The sequence below is a fragment of the Talpa occidentalis genome, unplaced genomic scaffold (genome assembly GCF_014898055.3).
Source record: "Talpa occidentalis isolate TD23 unplaced genomic scaffold, MPIMG_talOcc4v2.1 talOcc4.17, whole genome shotgun sequence".
Lineage (NCBI taxonomy): Eukaryota > Metazoa > Chordata > Mammalia > Eulipotyphla > Talpidae > Talpa > Talpa occidentalis.
The window spans coordinates 23,026,385-23,044,129 of record NW_023601754.1 but is presented as its reverse complement, the minus strand read 5'-3'; the positions used below and the strand labels follow the sequence as shown (position 1 = coordinate 23,044,129).

The window sequence follows — 17,745 nt, the reverse complement described above, 5'->3', positions numbered from 1 at the left end:
TAGAAAAAAGAAAATGAACAAAATTTAAACAAACTTTTAAATTCTGACATTAAGATGGTGGTAGCCAGAGGGGAAAAGTGTAGGGAGGGAATAGGTTGGGAGGAGGAGGCGCTGAATGGTTGGTGTGGATGGTTACTGAATATTTGGTAGTGTGTGTGGTAACATATGCGGCTGCTGACGTTACAAGTGTACACCTGAATAAACTTCTACATTGCTGCACACTAATGTTATCACGATTAAAGAATAAAATAAAAAAGCTTCCGGTGGGAGTCCAACAAATACAATTATGACTCTTCAATGATATGCCACTTGAATAATCACAGCATACACGATTTTAAGTTATTTGCTAATGCTTTTTCACTATTTTTCTGTGGCTTACTTTTGAAAAGAAACAAACAATGGAGCAAGATATGAATTTATATTGCATAGCAAAATTTCTTTAGGAAAGAAAATCTGAAGACTAACAAATTATTTCTCAAGTTCTTACAGATTCTTTAAATAACAATGTTCAATATGTAAATGCTGCATGAGGTGAGAAGGGGAGGGGCCTATTACAGGAAGTCTAAGAAAATATGAATCATCTCAAAGCCACCTTTTCTTACTACCATTATGAATACTAATGCTGATTATAAAGCTAAAAGCTGCTTCTGGGATTACATGGTTTTGTGTTACACATTTCATCATAAACATCATATTATTTCTTTCTTTTTTTTTTAATATAGAGGCATGCTTTATTTATTTCTTTATTTATTTGTTTGTTTGTTTTGTTTATACATGCACTGGATACAGTCAGAAGTGCGGGAGGGTGAGAGAATTCACCAGAGCCAGAGCTGGGAGCAGAGCAGGCAGAAGGACTTAAGTACACTGCTGAGGGGAGCAGCGGGCAGCAGGAGAGGTCTGCGCGCCATGTGGAACCCTTCTCCAGTGGCCGGGGAGCAGCCAGGGATCGAACCGGCGCCGCAGAGGCCGCGGGCAAATTCGCAACCCAGCGCTCAACCGCTGCGCCACCTAGGAGGCCCACATCATATTATTTCTAAGCAGTAGACTTACATGAAAATATCATATTATTGTTATATAAGATAAATACCTGTAATATTTTCTGCAATGTATCAATAAACAAAACAAGCAGTAAAAATGAATGTTAAATTAATAAATTAGCCACTGCTTATAATGTCAGAAAACATGGAAGGTTATATGGAAACAGGGAGTACTCCTCAATTGAGAGTATCTAACTTTATTTAAATAAAAATACATTTTTTCTGGTAATGAGAGAAAATAAACACCCTCATAGCTAATAGTTAAAAATGGCTGCTTTTAGTAACTTTAATATTACATTCAAAATTTTCATGGAAATCATTTATGAAGTCCCTTATCAAGTAAATAGACAGGACAAAGTACTCATCTGTTGTATACCTATAATAATATTCCCAGGTATACAACTTGGGCCTGACCCAGAAATATGTTTGAACTCACAATATGAGTCATAGAAAATGTGAACAGACCAACATTGCATTTGGTTTTGATTAAAATTACAGGTACAAGTTTTTTCACTTAGATACTAAAAACATTATTTTGAATGCTTACACAACATCCCTTTTATAGAAAATGCTCATTAACAATAATCTCACATCACTGCAAAAGGTGCTTTAACACGTAATAGTTAGGTGTTATTTTTAAGTAATGTGGCACATTATTACATTATTTCAAGTCATTAAAAAGTGAGATTGAGGTACAAGCTGAAGCTTCACATTTGACCATTTAACACACTTCAATTATTTCTGGCACCTCTGCAGATTTAGCACCCTTTCTGCCCATTTCTGATAGCCCCATTGTACCAATTAAAAGAGATTCTTCTGCATATTACCATTATTACCTATATGCTTAGATTGACCATCTGTACCTTTACTCCAATGAAACCAAGCCATGCTAGTTTTACTTATGGGCAATCTCCTATTTCCATGGGCTTTCCAGATAATCTTCTGGGAATACTTAAAGATCCACTTAAAGATCTATTTAAAGATCATTGCAAATTTCCCATAAAATTAAGATGCTGGCCATATTTAACCAAATTTAAGATACTCTCAGGTTTGCTATACTCAGACGGCATAAAAATTAAGTTGCAAAAGGCATGCTGGATTTCTTAATGAGGAAGATTGGGCTGATAATCAGTGGTCTTATAAATAGTCTAAAATGTCTATGTCCGTGACTTCTTCACTTATGCACCTATTCATGTATTGGTAATTTATAAACCCGATATGGCACACACACACACACACACACACATTTAGTTGAATAGCATATTAATGCTTCCTCCCATGGAAACAAACTTAGCCTTCTATTGTCTGAATAGTGATAGGCTATAGGCATCATATCAATGTTATTGACAAATTATTTTCAGTCAGTTTATGTAACTTCATTGTTTAAATTGGCATCAGTACAAATTTTGGATACAAACTTGTTACTTACAATATGGGTAACTACTATTGTTTAATCTGTAACTAAAGTTTAAATGAGAAATATCATAAAATACCAGATTAGTATTTCATAATGCATTAAAAAAAAAGATAACATGTCTTTGGGCAGAGTAAGTTATAAAAGCTATAGATTTTCAAGAAGTATTAGAAAAAAAAAACAAATACAGAATTCAGAACAAGGTATGGCACTATCACATGGCATTCTAAATAATTGGCTTTTCTTAAATATTTTTATGTAAGATTAAGTGGAAAATCTGAAAAGATCCATAAAGGAGTTTTACTTTGTGAATTATCAACAGGTTTTAATTTCTAAACAGTCAAACTATATCATGTTAAAGATATTCCAGGTAATCTTTAAGTAAAGTGTATCATGTTAATGATATTCCAGGCATTCTTTAAGTAAACTGGAGTAGTCCCAGCCCAAGGCAAACTAACAAAATTTGCAGTGCGGGGAGTGGCCTCTGTCTCAGAACCCCACCCATACTCAGTTCCTGGTAGACATGAGCACAAAGGCAAAACAGGATCTCCAACAAAGTGCTCTGTAAAATAGGATGGTCTTCCAGATATTTTGAAGTTAGAGGGAAAAAAAAAAAGTTTCCACTCAAGATTCGCAACGAGTCCTTCAAAGGTCACAACAAAGTAACATCAAATTACCCATATACTTTCATGAAAATCTTCAGAAAAAGTGAGGGGAAATGTGACAGTTAATTTTGACAATTTACTCATGTAGGTGCCTGTGAATCATATCTCAAAACAAAGGAAGAAAATCCATTAGATTCCCAAGTACCTGGGGAGTCAACAAAAGTCAATAAATGTGATGCATATTCCTTGCCTTATCAAATATAAAAAAAAAGCAAGCAAGTTGAAGTTCTCATAAAAAGTATCTTGTCATGAATTCACTTTAAGAGCCTAGTTCTATTTAAATTTAGAGGAATTATAATGGAAATATTCAAACTCCAAGATTTCAAGTGGCTTTTCTTCAGAATGACTTGATTAGATAATAAGAGAATCCTAACACACATATAGCTCAAAGATAAAGTATACTTCTGGAAAAGTTTCCAGAATGTAGAGGAAAGTTTACATTTTCAGGCAATTCTTGTTTGCTCATTGAAGAAATAAAAGAAGGAACAAGGCTTATCAGTAAAAGTCTAGGAGCTAAGAGTGTAAGGTGGAGAATCCCATCAAGACTGCAGCTATCCAATTCATTTATCAAATCCTTTACATCTCCAAACGCATTTAATGAACCAATATTTAAAAGGAACTTTTAAAATTTATATCTTTGCCTTCCAGAAATGATAAACGGATTAAGTTGGACTTTGAAAATAGCTACGGATCAAACCTAATGCCGGAGAACACTATATAATGACCAAATATTCTATAAGAAAATCTTTAAGAACAAGGATTTCCAGTTGGATTCCCACCCCCACCCTCCAAGGGTTAAAACAATCAGTCTACATAGACATGCAATCCCTGTAGCAGCGATATGTGCAATTAATTATGTGTTTTAATTCTATTTACTCACCCTCCTAATAGTATCTGTGGCTGGCTGGATTCATTTGTGATGCCAAAGACATCAGGAATTAAATCACCATTGAAGCTGGAGAGAAAACATTAAGCAGTTATTTTATTAAATTCTCACTTCTAACTTAGCTTTCAAAGAAAATAACTTTTGTGAGGTGTGGTAGACATTACAATGCTCACTAGGACCTACTGCAGTTAATAAAATGTCAGTACAAGTGACATGTGTCACTTTAGGTCAAAGTGTTCAATTTTTCTTACCGGACCCTCTAAGTCCAGTTGGTCATGGCAGTGAAAAGGAACACATGTCTCCGATAGTCCATATATCACACAGATGACAGGGTCTCTAATAACCTGACTCTGAGTGATGGTACAGAGCAGAGCTTATCACTGACCCACAGTGGCTAGTATGAACAAGAAAAAACATTTGTTGTAAGGTTGTGGAATTGTCTATGACCAAGTCTATCCCTGAGGCCTAAGGAGGCTACACTTATTTCAGAACCTTGACCAATTTGTTAGATTGGCTTAGGGGAAATAACTCACAGAAGTAACCTCTTCTTATATAAAAATTTACATTGGCCTTTGAATATTGTAACAACAATGAAAATATATGCAACATGAAAGAATTTAAACTCAGAGAATCCATGGAATTATAGTTCAGACTTCTAGTGGCCTCTGGCCTATTGATGAGACTGATTCTAAGGACTATACAAACGGCAGCACTGGAAAGTAGAATGTGGTAGCATATTATATCAGTTGCCAAAATTATCTCTACTCATTACCTAAAATCCTGACAGAAATTTGGATTAAATTTATGCAAATTTAATGAGTCTATTATGTGAAAATAAATTATAACACCAAGGAAAAGCTGTAAAAAAAGAATAAATGTTTCTCTTTCATATAGAAATCTTCCTAAATCATTGGGGGGAACCATGCATCCTTTATATCTGTCAACCAAGCACTAATAGCTTTACCCCAAAATAGTTATCTTAATTCTTTAAGTTAACATGGCAAGCATTAATCTAATTACACAGTGGGAATATTCAAACAAAAACACAAACCTTCCTGTTTCCAAAATACTGAATTCATTTTTAGTTTTCCTCTATCATAACAAATAATATCATATAGTTAAGAGGACAGGCCCCTAATAGCTATCAAAGGAGAATAGATTTAGTTGCAACGCTACTTATGTGAAAAATTTTACTTTATGTTTGTAAGTATAAAATAATCAAAGGGAAGCAAGCACATACTTACTCCATAATTAGTGGTTCATCATGAAAAGTTCTATTGAGTATGGTCATGTTGTTAGGATCTATAAAGAAAGCAAATATATAACTAAGCAGGCATTTTATATTATTGGTGATAGTTACACTGAGGGAAAATTTTTTAAATTCTTTTCAAATTCATCTGTATTTCCAGCTATTACTGAGACAATATAAATCTAACTTAGACATCAAGTTAATAAATAAAATAGGTAAAATATGGCAAAATTCTTCAGTGAAGAACAGCATTACAGTAACTTTCTTTTGTAGTTTCAATCTAAAAATTTCTTAAGCACATCTTTTTAAAATTTTGCACTAGAGAGGTTGACAAGGTTTTCGTGTAAAGAACTATCTGACTCTAATATGTCCATGCTTCTATACAAGCAGTGCTTTGCAAATGTTACTCCTCTAGATCCTTGATGACTGAATGAACTTGAAGTACTGAGATTACTGTTTATATTCCCAAATGTTAGGAGAAAACATAATTGCATCCCCTCCACCTCACCTCAAAAGATAACTCCATGAGCAAACGTTAATTGGCTTTTCAGATAAGACTTGCATAAGGTAGACTGGCTCTCTAATCTTTTTATGTTTTCCTGTATTGGGGAGACTAGAAACCATACAATAGCACTTCCTGGATAATCTTGCACTTGAGCTCCGAATAAAAAGGAAGTCTTGCCTTTCAGACACACTGTGAATGTTGGAAGGGAGAGAATTGAGGTGAAGGCTATGCTTCTGCTATTTTTTAGATTCTGATCACTGAATTTGCAAGTATCAAGTGGTAAGGTGCAGGAAAGGACATCCATTTGCTGGTGAGAATCTTGGCAGGGTGGGTCACTTGGCAGTTGTTACACAACTGATCACTTTTTAAAAAAATTTTTGTATAGAAGAACTGGGGTGTAGGCCAGAGGTGTGTGTGGGGTGAGAGGTGAGAGGATTCACCAGAGACAGAGTGCGGAGCAGAGCAGGTAGATTTACTGAAATACATTGCTAAGGGGAACAGCGGGTGAGAGAGGAAAGGTCTGCTGTGCCATGTGTGGGTTAGTTCCTTGGTGGGGGATCCAACTTAGGCCATAGTGGTGATAGCCCTTGACCACTTTCTTTTTTTTTTTTTCAATTAATCTTTTTTTTAGTTTTTATATCATTGTTCATTTTTAAACAATATTTGCTTCTCCCCACCCCGTCAGGTATAGTCCCCATAGAGTTTCCTTCACCAATGCACCCGTGCACCATCACCTCAGTCCCCTGTGCTCCTCCCTCCCTCCCTCTGATCCCTCTCCCTCCTCCTCCCCCTGACCACTTTCTGATAGTAAAAAGGCAGCAGCTTCCCTGAAAGCTTTGTGGGGACTGTACCCAAAAATTCAACCTAGAGTCTGTTCTTCCACAATCTCAGTATTCTGTAAGCCATAAAAATCCTGAAATATAAATGCCTATCTTCCTAAATGGAACAAAACTGAATTTTATTCTCTGGAATTGACTCCAAATCAATTCTGCGTTGAAAAATAAAGATCAGAAAATGTGATTTTTAAAAGTTTTTTTAAAGACAATTACTGGCACTCAAGAACTGCATTTTCAAACTGATTTCAGAACAGTACTTTTGTTATATTTGCCAGGCATATTTTTTATTTACTATTCAATGACAAATATCAAAAAAAATTTAAAACAAATTCACCTAATGTTTGATTCTGTCCCCAGAAGATAACAGCTCCCAATTCACTGCTGGCATGATTTTTGGGAAAATATGTGAGAAGTACATCCATTTGTGAATCTCCATCATAATCTCCTGGGACCACACTTGTTATCAATGAACTGTGATTCCTAAAAGAAAAGCATTTCAAGACATCCAGCTGCATTGTAATAGAAAAGGACCTTTATATATTTGTATTGTACAAAAAGATTTTCAGTACAAAATTCAAAGTTTCATAGAAATAATTAATATCATTCTTTCTTTTAATATCCTATCATCCTTTATGTGTATAGATTCTCTTTGATCTACAAAATATGTCAGAATGAATACAGAATAGTTTTAAGAAACAAGATAAATCTAAAATATAACAAGGGAAAAGTCAGTTTCATGTTTAAGTATATTTGGTTCTTTTGTCAAGCATGCGAAGATATTTGGATCATGATTATAACAAAGAGAAGTACATAATTGCTTGCCAAAGCAGCAAGGAGTACCACTGTCATTTTATCAGCTAAAAGATTTTATTTGTAAAATAGTTAAATTTGGATTTTAATGCTGATGCAAATTTACAATGAAACCAAGCAATCATTTTATTTCTGAAAGCTATGCAAGATATGAAAAATACCTGGTCTTTAAAAAACAATAAAGTAATTGTACATCTATTATGTAGTAAATTGTATCTAATATGTATACATGAATATATGTATGCACAAATATATATACAGTAATATACAAGTACATACACACACACATATACAGTAATAAATACTACACATATTTGTCCAAATACAGTCACAATTTCCTACCCCCTTGCTTCTTTAGCAGCAACACCAAAGGGCTGGTTTGAGGTGGGGTTTGTTTTATTGCTTGGTTCTGTTTTTGTTTGTGGTGGGTCATTGCGGTCTTAGATTATGTTTCTATTTCTACCAGTCGTGTATATAGCTTTCATTTGGTGATGGATGATGAAGTTTAAAGAGCCAAAAAACAGAAACAGAAAACAAACAAACAAAACCAACCACAACAACTACATTCATGATCTGGGGGCAAAAACTACTCTGAAATAGATAGAAATATATTACAAAGGGTTAGATGGTTTTAGTCCTACAATCACCCAGATTATTGTTGTAAAAATGACACATGCATTTATATTCTCTTTCACAGAAACCAATAAAATGATAACAGAATGGATTTGTTCTTAAAAAAGTGTTTAAGTCTCAAACACCAAGAGATCATGAAAGGAGATAGCAAGGGAGGATACTAACTGACTTAGCAGGACAAGGGAACAATAAAGATAAAGTGCCTGAAGAAAAATGCACTAGAAGGAAAGTTTGTTGCACTGAAGAGCCTCTGAGAAGCTTTGAATTTGGAGTAATCAGGAGTGAGAGAGAAGAGTGAGCTACAAGGTTGAAAACAGGTTTAATTGAAAGTCTGTTCTATGGTATGGTTCCTTCTCTTGCTCAGCAAGGCAAAAACCAAGCAGCTAATTTCTGGTAATTTTCAGGCATGAGAAACTTAAGTCATAGAGGAAAGGAAGATTTTGCTCTTATACTAAAAATAGGAACTAATGGAACGTCTACCCAAAGGAGTAATCAAACCCTTGCCCCAACTTTATCCTATTCCTCGGAAGCAGGCATCCAAGACCAGACCTAGAGTGAAAGAGTTAGGAAACAAGTTCCACCTTGCAGTCTCCAATTAGCTCCTTACTGTTTTACTTTTAAATGCCCATAGATAACTGCCCTTTTAAAGAAAGCTAGAGAGTATTATAGAGATCCAAAATCAATAGTAATAATAAATCTTAAAAAAACAGAAATAATAGCGGGAACAAAAGAAAACTTCAAAACTATATTTGAAGACACAAGAGACTTGTATGTCCATTAAAAAACAAACAGGGCCTGGTGGCGCAGTGGTTGAGCACTGGGCTGCGAAGCTGCCTGTAGCATTTGCAGCGCCGGTTCAATCCCCAGCCACCTGCGAGGGTCCCACATGGTGCCCAGACCTCTCCTGCCACCTGCTGCTCCCCTCAGCAGTGTATTTCGTCGGTCTGCCTGTTCTGTTCCCCGCTCTGGTGAATTCTCTCACCCTCCTGCGCTTCTGACTATACCCAGTGCTTGCATTAATAAATAAATAAATCTTCAAAAAAAAAATAAAAAACAAACCAACAAAATTAAAAACTAGCCTATGAATAAAAAAGAATAAGAGAACAAATCTTCTTTGAAATAAAAAAAGTATGATAACATAAAAAGTATTCATAGAAGGACATGCCCTGGCAGTCCAATAAACAATTGATAGGAATTCTTAAAAGGACAAGGAAAAAAATTACCAAAGAAATATTATAAGAACATTTCAAAATATCTTCAAGGACAGAAACTGCCAGTTTGAAGGGACCCATCTAATGTACAGCATAATAATTGAAAAAAAAATCTACACCAAGATACAGTATCATGAAATCTCAGAGCAAAAGAAATAAAGTAGATACCCTAATACCTTCCAATGTCAAAAATAAGATGTCTTATTTGAAAGATAAGAAGAAAGAATAGTATTAGATTTTAAAATAGCAACCTGTGAAGCAAGAAGACTAGGTGAACCAAATATTAACCATGAGTAGAAAAAGACTGTGGAAGGGCATACCACACATCCTTTCTCAGGAATCTCCCAAGGACACACTCTAGTGAAGTAAATGAAGAAAAGAACAAAATGGCAACTGGGTCCAAGAAATAAAGATCAAACAAAGAATAGCAGAGGGAAAGTCCACAAATAGTAACTCTACAGCAGACCTAGAGAATGAATCCAGATTGAGTGCAGAGGATTCTATGGGGGAAACAGAAATGCACACTAGGTGTGTAGCAGAAATGAATGGATTCTCTGAAAATAAATAAGGGTGTGTACACAAAAACTATGCAATTTACTTTTTAAAAAGCAATAATTTGGGCCTCCCCAGTGGCACAGTGGTTGAGTGCTGGGTTGTGAAGCTGCGCGCAGCCTCTGCAGTGCTGGTTCGATCCCCAGCCACCGGGCGAGGGTCCCACATGGCGCGCAGACCTCTCCTGCTGCGCCCGCTGCTTCCCTCAGCAGTGTACTTCGTCAGTCTGCCTGCTCTGCTCTCCCCTCTGGCTCTGGTGAATTCTCTCACCCTCCCGCACTTCTGACTGTACCCTGTGCTTGTATAAATAAATAAATCTTTAAAAAAAAAAAAGTTAAAAATAAAATAAAAATAAAAAGCAATAACTTACCCAGGAAGGAAAAACTCTACACAAACAAAATACTGTATGCTTGGCTGTGAAGTGCATAGAATCTATAGGCAAAATAGAAACAACTGACTGATTTAGCTAAATATATAACTATATTGAGTTTATGGACATAAGTTAAGGATGCTAAATCCCTATCTAAGCTAATAAAAAATCCCAGAGATGAAGATAACTCCAGAAATTGCAGGATAAAAAGTTATTTTAAAATATGTAAATAAAACCCAGAAGAAACAGCTAACAGTTTTCAAAGTGGCCATATATGAGAGAGGGAGAAGGGAGTGGAAAAGAAAAACTTGCTTTTTACTTTGAAGAACATACTACATAAAACAAAAACAACAGTTTCTAAATGTTAAACATATATAAAACAATGTATTAATCAAAGGAAAAGAAATGGGATTTTTTTTTTAACTTTGTGAATCCTAAGTCTTTTACATCCCATAAATTTCCTTAATGTTTAATCTTCCTAGAAAAACACTTGTAGGCAGTTCATTTCATATACATATATATATATATTTATCGGCTTCATTCCCTCCTTATATGTGCTGACATCCAGTACCCAATAACACTTCCCAAGAAGGTTAAGTTCCTGTTTATCCATTTTTAACTTTGTTCTCAATGTTCTAACACAAAGCCAAAATTTTAAACATATGTCTGAGTTTAAATTAAATATTGAGCACTTATTCGCCCACATGAGGACTTAAAATTTTTTTTAAGCAGTTTCTTAAGTAGTCTCTGATCTTTCCATATACCAATTCATCTTGCACAGGATTAACAAGTAAATCAACATAAAATAAAACATTCATCATCTCTCCTTTAAATTAGAACCTGTAATGATTCCCCATTTTTTTCAGGGGGTTGAGTTCAAGCTCTTCCTGAGACTGATGAAAATTTCTGGCCTGCCATGATCTCACCTTCCTTGTCTGTAACTCTCCAAAGCGCATGCTTTGCTCAGCCAGGCAAATCTTCCTGCCTCCTCTTCACAACATGCTGTTTTTTATACCATATCTTGCTAGTGCTGTGTCCCCAAACTGGAAATACTTCACTTAAATTTTATTTAAGATAAACTCCAGTCCCATGACTTTCTAGAAGTTGCCACTGTGAACCAGAGAGCAAGCGATCCTTGCTTCTTATAGCTTCAAAACTGTGGGCTTACTACTGATGGGGTCACTGTATCTCATGCAATACCAGTCATAAAAAAGAAAAATATGAACTGGTACTTCAACACTTAAAAACATCAGCTAGATTGGAATTACTTAAAAATTCACTACCACCAGTCAACAAACAAAAATTAGAACAGAGGTCACTGATCTTTTCCCTCCTGTAAGCCACTCTCTTCCACCTCCCACAAAACACAGTTGACTTGATGAGACTGTGAGTGAGCTGCTCCCACAGGCATACCGGGATGAATGATCATCCCAATGCATTAGGAAAGCATATTAGATTGCAAAGGAGTGAGGGGTGTTTATGCAGAAATAGACCAGAACCAACTCAGATTTATATCATTGTTTTTTAAGTAAATCATTTCACTACTTTTCTTAACTAATTACTTGCTACTTCATGGCTGATGGGTTTGTGGCACAACACAAGTAAAACTGATTTCAAAAATAATCCCACTTCATATCACATATCCGTTGTTACAATAATAACTAATATTTTACAGAAATAAATATATTTGTACTTACTTCAAAGACACCTTTACTTTGGGTTTAAAATAGGGCACGTTCTGGTCTGCCAAAAAGACGATTAAGTCATTTCCTAAAAAAGGTGAATATATGGTATTAGAAAAATGTTTCCTATAAGACATCTAAACAGTGGTTACAAGATGCTTTCTAAGCTCTGTTTTCAAGAAGATAACTTTTTATTCTAGTTCATTCACCCTCTCAAGGCTAATGCTCATAATGGAATGGGATTCCTAACAGTATTATGACAAATTCAATGTTCAAAGAAGCAGAAAAATAGAAAGGATGTACATGGGAAAATGTAGCTGGTCAAGATAAATTGAAGCCAATAGCTTCTGTCATGTGTCAAATGAGCTGAGTTGGAAGAATCACAGAAAGAATCTAACTTACATGTCAAGCCTTATCTTTGCCAAATCTAAAAATGCAGTCTCATTATAAGGCTATTTCATCACATAGATGCATCATAGCAAGGATACAGGGACTTCTACGGGAGGTACCTGACTAATCGCAAGGACATGGTCATGAATTTAAGCAGAAAAAAGCCGAATCCTCCAAGATCCTCTCTTGTGGTTCCCATGGAATAATCACCCATGTCAATACATTCTTGGAGCTCAGTGAGTGCTCATAGGGAGCCTTTGGAATTATCTACCAAACACAAAATAAAGTTAGAGGGAGAGAGTCCGTATCTAGTTTGGATGAGTAGCTACAGGCATGGCGGTAGGTGCCCTTTTTGGAATTCATACAAAGATAGGAAAAGCCATACAAAGATAGGAAAAATATCCATGGTCCAAGACTCTGGGATCCTGGCAAGGGTCCCAGGAAATCTGGGCCAGGATCCTGTCAGTCCATCAGGTTTTCTATAGGGCTTAATTTCCTTCCTTCACGTCTTGACTTTAAACAGTATCTGACTACTGGGTAGTACGTGGGTACTGGAGAACACTAAGTTTCTCTATTGCCCACTGTCAGCATCAAGATTTACTAAAGTTTATTTAATCATGTCCGAGTGAAGAACACTTAGACAACCATAAGTTGTCAAAGCAAGCTAAGATTTAGAAGACCATGGCGTGACAAAAGTGAGGAAGGGTCAGGTAGACACAGAGTAACTACTCTGCTCAGGAAAGAGAAGAATCTGCAGTTTAAGAATTGTTTCCTAAGGAGACATTGGTTTTATCAGTGGTTCCTGCAAAATGCTGTTTAGGGAGTGTTTAGGGCCTTGGGAGGGCACAGCAGCTTCAAAGAAACCTGGGCCCTAAACAAAGGGAGGTGGGAAGGGGCAGAATTAGGTAAATGAGAATGCAGGGAGATGAAACTGTCAAAAAACATCTTTTCCAGTTCATCAAAGGGGTTGGAAGACTGGAAGAAGTAAAGCTGAATGGAAGAGAGGGCTTTGGGAGAGAATGTAGAGGCCAGCTACAAAGACTCCTGGGAATCAGGAAGGACCATGGAAGGCAGGTTATTCCATGGGGAGGTGGGGGATGCGTAGGTGAAGACCGCAGGCGTCTCAAGGAAAAAAGAAAAAGAAAAAAAGTAAAAACACTGGGTGTTTCCAGGGCTTGGGGGACTAGGGGACTGATCAAACTGTGGGGTGGCCAGGCCAGGACCTGGGATTGGACAAGATGGAGAAAAGCAGCAAGCTGTCAAGGATGCTGGAGATAAAGGGGCACAGACGGGGCCGGGAGAGAAGGACCGGGAAAGGCAGGAGCACCGGCCATCCCGGCCAGGGTGTGGGGAGCACCGCGAGGGGCACAGGGACAGCGGGCAGAGGGGGGGGCCGGGCCAGCACTGACTTTCCCGCAGCACGAAGAGGTCCGTCTGCTTGTCGGAGTTGAGGTCCCCGAAGGCCGCCAGGGTGCCCCAGGCCTCGGCCCCAAAGAGCTCGGCCGTGACGTTGTGCAGCGCCCGCGCCGGGACCGGCCCGACTCCCAGCAGCGCGAGCCCCCCCAGCAGCGGCGCCAGCAGCACCCAGGAGCTCGGCAGCCGGCCCGCCGCCGCCATGGCCGCGCCTCGGCCCCCGCCCGCCGGCCGAGTGCCGCGCTTGACGGCAGCCGCAAAGCACCGTCCCGCCGGCCGCGGGAGAGCGCGCTCAGCCGGGACGCAGGCACCCGCCGCCGCCGGGGCCCTCCGCCGCTCCCCGAGGCCGCCCCCTGGCGCCTGGGAGGCCGCGGAGCTTGCAGCAGCCGCCCGGCGCGCACTTCCGGCCGGCGCCGCCCGACAGTGTCGCGCGGGGGGCGGGGCCGGCGGCGGCGCTGACAGGCCGGCCCGGGGCGGCGGCCCAGGCGGCGGCCGGAGCGCCATGGCGGGGGCGGCGGGGCTCGTGGCGGAAGAGAGCTGGAAGGTCCTGGAGCGGAGAGCCCGGGCCAAGCGCTCAGGTTTGGCAGGCCGGGGCGCCTCCTTCGCAAAACCCTGCACCCTGGCGGGGGTGCGCCCCCTCCTGAGCCGGGGGCGGGAGGCAACTCGGGGGTCCTCCTGCTGTCCCGGTAGAACCCAGGCGGCGGCCCAGGCCTTCCGCCTGCCTGATGTCTGTCTCCCCTGAACTTGTAGAACGTAGGGGGTGCCCCCAACTTCACTCCGTGTGTGGACCCCAACGCTGTGTCGTGTGTATTCACCCCCAGAAAGCAGGTGGCCGTGCCAGCTTCACCTGGAGTCTTCCTTTTCCGAAATCAGGCGGCGACAGTGCTGGGAAAGAAAGGGTGACCGCTCAGGGGAGCTCCTTTTACTGTCAGACAAAGTCCTTCTTATATATGACCACGATCTGGACATAGAAAACTGGCTGCTGCTCGTTGCCTTGTTTCGTATGTCGCTTTTTTCCTCCCACGATCTGAGCCCTAGCCAGTTATCTATGTGGCAGAGATCCAAGGGGAAGAGGCCTCAAAGGGGGTCACACTGAGCATAGGTAGGTCTCAGAAGGGAGCAGGCCCCTTCCCTGACCCCAGAATTTATAGCCCGGGATTGTCTAATCCTCAACTTGCTTTTGTGGCTCCCAAACCTGAGGCCACAGACGTCAGTAGAGGCTGTGCAGGCACCAGTGACAGTTCAAGTGTCCTGAACTGACTTGTTCAGATTGCAAAGTCATGATTCTGGAGTTAGTACTTGTGGCTGATAATTCCTCTGAAAACCAGGATTGAAAACTTACTGTCACTTCTGGCTGGCTGAATATAATCTTGAACAAAAAGTGTACCTTATAGACAGGAAAGATGGAAGACTGTCAAGTCTTCAACTAAGAATTTCCCCTTAAAAAACTTTATTGGGAGATGCTAATGTCAGTCTTACTAATCTAAGAACATTGAAAGGCATCACCCTAGGAAAATTAACTTTTTACTTGCATTGATAGGAAAAGATTTTTTTTTCTTGGCTAATATGCTCCCTTTATGTTTCAAACTTCCACTAATGACAGTCCTGCCTATTGTGCACTCTGGCTTTTTTTTTTTAATTATTTGAAGAAATTAATGAATTTTATAAATCATACAAGGAAAATTCACCCAATCTTTGTTGCTAACTTTAGTGTTTTTAAACTTGAAAACTTTTGCATATACTTATATGAGACTATAGCAAAACTACCACAAAAATGTGAAAGAAGTTTTCAAAAAGTAGTTCTTAGTATACTTTAGAGTCTATATATTTACTTGAAGTACCATATATTTTGCTCCACACAGTTTCTTAAAATTACCATATTGAAGTATTTGAGTTGCCTGCTAACAACATGGGTAGGCTATAAATAGTGTTGTTGACTTGATGCTATCCCGTCAAAGAGAGTAACTTGAGTTTTCTTACAGGGGACTGCCCTCAACAAATGTTTTTACAACATTTCTCTTTTTCCTTTAATGAGCATATAGGGTTTATTTTCTTCTTCAGTCCTTATTTTCTCTCAAATGCATGTTGTAACAGTAAGCTTTGAAAACCTTACTTCTCTTTCTCAAAATAGAATTTGAAAATGTTTGAATTTTTTCAAATTCTATTTAACTGTTGTTGAATGCAGTCACTGAAATCCAGTTTCAATGTGCAAAGTAAAGTGCACCATATCCATGTTGGATATTCCTAGTAGTAAAAGTAATACCAGTTGAAGTCATTTCTCCAAATTAGTGGTTATGTTGGAGGTTTCAGAATCTGGTAACTCAGAAGTGTCGACTATAAAGCTTATTAAGTCAATCACTGGCTTTCTGTATCATTAGACTCAATCAACTTGATTCTGTTTGTTATTTTAGAAAAATATATAAACTGAGCTTTGTCTGAAACTTGGACTAACCTGACTATTATAGATGCCACTGCAAAGTTCTGAGCATTGTACATAGTAGCATAATCACTTCACTGCTCCACAGCCATGCTACTCTTATATAATGTTTGATAAGTGGATATTATATCTTTCCTGCCACATCCTTGTAAGCAAATGTAATTTATCAAAGCAAAGAAAATCAAATTTTCAAGTCATAAAAGAGAAAATAAAATTATAATGAACCACAATTATTGCCTTTGTTGCACACTGCATCATGTTAATAACTACTCACACTGCTTTCAATTAATCTAATGCTGATTGCTTCTAACCTTCACTAAACAGTTTTGAAAATTGCTGTAGTTTAGCCTGCAACGCTTATGATTAGAGTCAACAATTTGAAATGGCCCACTCACCTGATGCAGTCGTCTCTTCTCATCCAGCTCTCTTAAGGTCTGGTAAGTGTGTAGACCCCAAAAGGGTCACTTGGTAATTTTAAATACCTTTGTTTCTGAAGACTGAAGTCACCATATATTTTGGTTTGATTTCCTCTTTGGTGACCCAAGTCTGAGCACCATTTCTGTTACTGTAGGCTCAAGTTTGGACTGTGTGTTGAATGTAGCCAATTGTTTTGTTTTGTTGGACATGAGAAGGGCAAATAGAGCCACTGAATTGACACCTGAAAGCTATTTGACTAGGGACTGTTCCTCAGTCTCTGATAATCGAGTCAAATGGGACATAAAAAAGCTTCTTAAATGATTTTTGTCTTGCATAATGGAAGTAACTTCTATAAATAAGAAATTTTGGGTTATTGTCCCATCATTTACTTACTGTTCATCAACCCCCTGTGAAGTAGGTACTTTCATGTATGTTTCATAGAAAGGAAAGGGATGCTCCTTAGAGGTGAAGCCCTGGGCTTTGCTCTCCATTCCATGGCTTCTTGGTATAAGGGCTGGAGGAAATATTGATGCAATGGGTCTTATACTTTTGTTTTGGTGAGACCCTCCACAAGCTGAATGAAAGTTGTGGAATTGCTCCCCAGTGAGAGCCCAGGATTTTGGAAACAATTTCAAGTTAGTACATGGATATAGGGAAAACAGTATATGGATTCCCATTAGGAATTCTGGCTTTTAGGAGAAAGGGATTTTGTTAAGTGGCCACAGAACTGCTACGAAGTCTTTAGGGCTTTTTTTGTGGTTAGTGATGCTTCTTGGGCCATCAAAAACGTGTTCTGTGTGAGAACACTTTGGCAGAGGCCTGTTGCTTTTTCTGTAATATGCCTTAAGCAGAATATGTATGCTATAGGACATCATTAACAGGGAAATGTGAGATAACCCCCTCTCAAACGGTGTTAGTGGTGACATTTCCTCTTTTGGTTCACCATAACCATTCAGACGTGGCCCCTTCTTTTACTTCCATCATATTTTAGGTTAAACTTTGGTCAGATGGAGGAGGAAAATCTTCAAAGAAATAGAAAATAGCCTAGGGAAGAAGCACAATCAATAGAAAACAAAGTTTGTACCTAAAGCAACAAAAATGATAATACCTTTTAGCTGTCCTTTGTTAAATGACAAAATTGTGTATTATATGTAGCCACTTTAATTTTTGAACTGAGAGAACAAGAGGATATAGATCTTTGGACTGTGTTTTCTTTTTTTAGGCACCAGGCTGTTTTC

General features: G+C 38.6%; 2 protein-coding genes across 5 annotated transcripts in view; one reads left to right on the top strand and one right to left on the bottom strand.

The window, feature by feature from the left end:
• ITFG1 (integrin alpha FG-GAP repeat containing 1) overlaps positions 1–13,857 on the bottom strand; it is a 199,685-nt gene extending 185,828 nt beyond the window's left edge. Inside the window, 5 exon segments of the mRNA XM_037518077.1 lie at positions 3,997–4,071; positions 5,247–5,304; positions 6,927–7,072; positions 11,866–11,938; positions 13,650–13,857. Coding sequence (XP_037373974.1) covers positions 3,997–4,071; positions 5,247–5,304; positions 6,927–7,072; positions 11,866–11,938; positions 13,650–13,857 — 560 coding nt within the window.
• Positions 13,858–14,146: 289 nt separating this feature from the next.
• PHKB (phosphorylase kinase regulatory subunit beta) overlaps positions 14,147–17,745 on the top strand; it is a 223,376-nt gene continuing 219,777 nt past the window's right edge. For 2 of the 4 annotated variants that reach the window (XM_037516321.2, XM_037516318.2), the window contains exon 1: positions 14,147–14,231. In XM_037516321.2, the coding sequence (XP_037372218.1) occupies positions 14,156–14,231 (76 nt within the window). In that variant the 5' untranslated portion in view covers positions 14,147–14,155. Of the gene's footprint in view, positions 14,232–16,414; positions 16,528–17,745 lie in introns of all 4 variants that reach the window. The other 2 variants (XM_037516317.2, XM_037516319.2) reach the window with 2 other exon arrangements.